This window comes from Equus quagga, chromosome 8 (assembly GCF_021613505.1).
Source record: "Equus quagga isolate Etosha38 chromosome 8, UCLA_HA_Equagga_1.0, whole genome shotgun sequence".
In the NCBI taxonomy this organism is placed as follows: Eukaryota; Metazoa; Chordata; class Mammalia; order Perissodactyla; family Equidae; genus Equus; species Equus quagga.
In genome coordinates this window covers 110782-116070 of record NC_060274.1, presented here as the reverse complement: position 1 = coordinate 116070, position 5289 = coordinate 110782, and the positions used below count along the sequence as shown (strand labels likewise).

At 37.2% G+C, this 5289-nt stretch overlaps 1 protein-coding gene across 1 annotated transcript; it reads left to right on the top strand.

Annotated features, from left to right (window-relative positions):
- The first annotated feature begins 3820 nt into the window (after positions 1–3820).
- LOC124244220 (olfactory receptor 2T12-like) lies at positions 3821–4861 on the top strand. The gene has a single exon (XM_046670678.1). It carries the CDS (start codon positions 3821–3823, stop codon positions 4859–4861), a length of 1041 nt encoding a protein of 346 aa, XP_046526634.1.
- The last annotated feature ends 428 nt before the right edge of the window (positions 4862–5289 follow it).

Here is a 5289-nt window from a genome sequence, read left to right as displayed (position 1 = left end):
GCGGCCTCAGGGTGGCCTGATGAGTGGTGCCATGTCCACGCCCAGGATTTGAACCAATTAAACACTGGACCGCCTGCAGCGGAGCGTGTGAACTTAACCACTCAGCCACGGGGCCAGCCCCAAATCATTTACTCTTAAGAAACCCTTAAACCTGTGTTCCCCTGACAAGTGTGACTTGCCTTCGAAAGTGTCATGGCCCCAGGGAAGGTCTTGTGTAGGTGTAGGAAACTTTTAATTGGTCACGTAGGACTTCCAAATAAGTATGGCATGAGGCCAGGAGGAAAGAGCATTACCCTCAACACTGATATAAGCAAACATTTCTAGTCAACCTATTAAAAAGATCCAGTACAATATGTATGTCTCACAGATTATGACTCTCTACTATACAGGTGAGTCTAATTTGAGAATTATTTTTCCATTATATTGGGAAGTAATTTCAAATGATTCTTATTTATTGTTTGGTATTCTACATCTGAATTTTGAGTGGCAGAGTAACCTTTGTAAAATTTCATCCAAAAATGATACAAAATAAAAGATCCCTATTGTCCACATTTATTCTGAAGACGCAAGTTGTGGACTGGTCCACCCAGAACCGGTAGGCTAATAGATCTTCTTGAATAAGCAATCAATTCATTCAAATTACTGTGCTCAGGTTAGCGGATTTTTTTCAATGGACAGTGTGGCTGTTTCAAGAAATTAACCGTGTTATATCAATATCTTGTGGACACAGGGGCACTTTCTTTGTTGAGGGCAGAATGGCAGAAGGAAGAGAAAAGGAGATTGTGGAAGGAAATTCTAACAGTTCATGACAATGATCTCTACTAGAGCTTATAAATCGGTGTGAATATGGAGAAGGAGACTGTAATCAGTTTCCCTACCAGCTTCAAAGGGTGTGATTTGGGGATTAATAGACACAGAATTCCTCAAATATTTTCTAAATAAAGCACCTAGAATAAATTTAAAAAACTTTGGGGGAAAGATAATTTGTTACTTTAAAAATAATGAAGAAAAGTTTCCTTTTCTTTCTCTGAAGGATACTTACATGTACACTATCTGTAACCTATTCCTGGAGGGGAAATATTTCTCTCACTTCAGGAAAATATATACATACATTTCACTAAATTTCTGTCATATTATTTAATAGCCTAACATTAATTTTGTTCACAACTGACCTAAAGAAGCGATACTTATATGCATCTGTCCACATTCTCATAATTTACTGAATTAATACAGACTTTTAATTAAAGGCTAAATGTTTCACTTAGCAAGTAAATGCATTTATACATCCATAATGCCAATAAATTCTTTATTAAAAATGCTTTGTATTATATTTAGTGGAGAAGATCAAGCTACATTAGTTATATGCATGAAATTAAGTAATACATTTAAATTGACCTTTCTATTGAATTATGTATTATAGTACGCTGGAAAGCCTAATTTACTAAAATATCATACATCACAATTTTTCACAACACAGGAGGATATTATGGAGTTATTTATTTACTACATTTTCATGTTAAAGGGTCATGGTTCCAAATTTATAGTTATTTATTTAGACACACGTGTGTGCGTGTGTGTCTCTGTGCATGTGTGTATCTCTTTATCATCTACTTCACTTTCATATTTCCAGAGCATTCAGTCAAATGGTCAAATTGACATTTTGTGTTATGACTTTCTAGCTATTGTTTATGTGGGAAAAAATAGCAACTAATGATATAGACTGACAAATCAAATTGAAATTAATAATTTTGTTTCAATGTGCAAAATGACTCGGGAAATTACTTCAGAATTCATTCATGCACAAAATATCTTAATTATTTGAGTAGTCTGTTAAGAAACATTGTAATTTAAAACATATAAACAAAACAAAACAAGGTTAAGTAACTGACTCCTCATCACATATATAGAAAATAAAAGAAATGATTCTTAAACCAGGACTTCTGTATCTCGAGCCCAGAGTTCTTTATCCATAAACCCCACATCAATAAACTTAGTCTGAGGGTGGTTTAAAGTTATAGTGGAGGCAGAGAGAGCTGCAGGCAAGGACTCAGGTCTGTGGCAATAAGAGTAGAAAGATATCTTAAATAGTACATAAAACAAGGAGCTGCGTACACTAGATAGAAAGGAGTGGAAATCACCAAGGCTTGGCAAGGCCTCGACTAGGTAGACTGCTTATGTGTCTGGTATCAGTGGTTAAACAAGCCATCGCAAAGATGCTGGTGTTATTGTGTGTCGTTGTGTCCATTCAAACGTGAATGCTCACGTGGTGGAGGTAGCAATTTAATGAGCCATTAGCACTGACTTTCCACAAGTCCCTTAAAGAGACTGCCTATGTGTTAGACGGCTCTGTAAGACATGGGCTCTGTCTGCCGCCTAATTTTTATAGCATTAGAGTATTCACAAAATCAAACTCTTCAGGTTATAAAGCATCATCACTATCTCCGTCTCAGCAGTAATCAATTACCAGACAATTCCAGACAACAGGCTCAGAGATTATTGTTTCTCTAAAGCTTTGGATGAAATACTTTTGGACTGTCCACATCAGAAATAAAGAGGTCTGCAAGTCTGTCCATAAACAAAAATGGCAAATATGTGCATTTTTCTGCTAATAAAAGAGGAGAATTGGCTTCTTGCACCTATGTGCTTTTCTGCTCTTTATGAGATTACAAGTTTTGTTCTTACCATGGAGTTTAAAAAATGGCAAACACTAAAAAATCTTACTTATGTTCAGTGCGTAACAGCTCTCAACCTGCAAACCCTTCCTAATAAAGCCATGCTCATTTCTGTGGGCTCAGTCATTTTTGTGTCTCCTAAGAAAATAGATCTCTTTTGTAAAATATTAAACAACTATCCTCAGAAGATAGCCCAAACATCAAATTTAGGCATTTTTAAATTATTTTTTTCCTTTTCAGATATATTTATACTTTACTTGTGACTAATAATTATGCTTCATAGTAATAAGATTGTTTTAAAATTGCGTCCTTTTTCTTTTTAATCACCTTACTCATTATTATAGTTATTGCTATTCTCTCCCAGCATTTATTGACTTCAAAGATCCTCTCACGCTTGCCTTTCATACTCAGCTGGTCATTGCAAGTCTCCATAGCAGTACATTGTGTGGTGAAATGATGTGTATGGCATGGCTCCAAGTCCTAGTAGGCTGGGGAAATAAATGTGCATTTTATTCCAAGTGTGACGGAAATAGACTGAAGGTTTTGGAGCAGGGTGTAATGAACTAGAATAGCTTCATTTTAAAAATCAGGTAAGTAAAAATATTTAATGAGAGGAAGTAATAATATTTTCATCAATTATTGGGGATATTATGTTCCTTCAGTGGGGAAATTTTGTTTTACTTATACTCATCTGTTCCCTTCTGTGGTCTTTGTAACCCACAGTGAAACAACAGTAATTTTTTGTTTATTAAAAAAAGAGCTAATTTGAGTATGTTAAAATTTCCAAAATTTGAAAAGATTCATCTATGACACAAACAAATGTAAATGACAAACTTTTAAATGAGAGTTTATTTTCTCAACTGATTAATTTTGGTTTCAAGACACACAATAATAATAATAATTAAATAATATAAAAATAACCAAAGTAACTATTTACAATTTTATAGTCCTTGACAGTTTTTCTACTTTGATCTGTTTTGATCTATTATATCAATCAACCAATATATCCTCGTGTGAAATATATAGATTAACCTTTTTCAAAACATTAAAAGTTTGAGCTACGGACACGTAGGATGGTAGGTCAAGAAGAACCATCTTAACTGGGATGTAGGGCTTTGAATCAGGACCCTGGGTTCCATATCCAGCACATGTCCAGAAGTTATGAAGTCAAACGAAGGTTGTTAGATGATGAAAGTCCCTTCCTTCTCTACTTTTCCATTTGCAGAATCATAGCAGAAGGAATCATGGAGAAGAGAAACACAACATCAGACTTCATTCTTCTAGGACTCTTTAAACACACTGGACCCCACCTTTTTCTCTTCGTGGTGGTGCTGACAATGGCCATTGCTTCTTTTGTGGGCAATGCCCTCATTCTTCTCCTGATTTACTGGGACCTCCGGCTCCACACACCCATGTACTTCCTACTGAGCCAACTCTCCCTCATGGATGTGATGCTGGTTGCCACCATCGTGCCCAAAATGGCTGCTGACTACTTGACTGGCAAGAAGTCCATCTCCCCTGCTGGCTGCGGGTTGCAGATCTTTGTGTCGCTCACTCTGGGAGGGGGTGAGTGCTTCCTGTTAGCAGCCATGTCCTATGACCGCTACGTGGCTGTTTGCCATCCACTGCGATACCCTGTCCTCATGGGTTGGCAATTATGCCTGAGAATGACTTTGGGGTCTTGGTTCCTGGGGGCAGCTGATGGGCTCATGCAGGCTGCTGCTACCCTGAGCTTCCCATTTTGCAGCGCACATGAGATCGATCATTTCTTCTGTGAGGCCCCCATGCTGGTGCGCTTGGCTTGTGCTGACACATCAGTCTTCGAAAACATAATGTACATCTGCTGTGTGTTAATGCTTCTGGTCCCCTTTTCCCTCATCCTGACCTCTTATAGTTTTATCCTCTCTGCTGTTCTCCAGATGCGTTCTAGAGAAGCCCGCCAGAAGGCTTTTGCCACCTGCTCCTCACATTTGGCTGTGGTGGGACTCTTCTATGGAGCTGCTATTTTTATTTACATGAGACCCAAATCCTACAGGTCAGCTAACCACGATAAGGTTGTGTCAGCATTCTACACTATCTTCACCCCTTTGCTGAACCCCCTCATCTACAGTCTGAGGAACAGTGAGGTCAAGGAAGCCTTGAAAAGGTGGTGGGGGAAATGTGCGAATCTAAAATGCCAGCAAACTTAGTCTCACTCTTCAAGAGTATACAATGCTAAATGAGTCTAATTTCCTGAAGTCATTAACATTTAAACATGTTGTAATTCTGTCTCCTTTAGTAATGTGTGAAGAGAAAGTTAAATTCATTGATCAGTATAATAGGAAGTTGTTGAGAATTACCTGAGACTACCATACTAAGAAATACTATTTCTTGAGCAATTACTATTTGTTATGCTCTACACTAAGCAATTTTTTTTACATTATTTTGCATCCTATTAACAACTTATGATATAAGTACTTTGACACCCATCTTCTAAATGAGAAAGAGGAGTCATGGAAAATTAAATATTGTTCTCAGTATCACACAGCAAATAAATGTTTAAATGTGACTCCTAAGCTTGTCCTTTAAGTTGGTATATTTATTTCTGTCCAGTAATATATTTTAAACACTATGTTTT

What these genes read in the sequence shown, in the direction of transcription:
- LOC124244220 (XM_046670678.1), top strand. Translation starts at nt 3,821, where the DNA reads ATGTCCAGAAGTTATGAAGTCAAACGAAGGTTGTTAGATGATGAAAGT.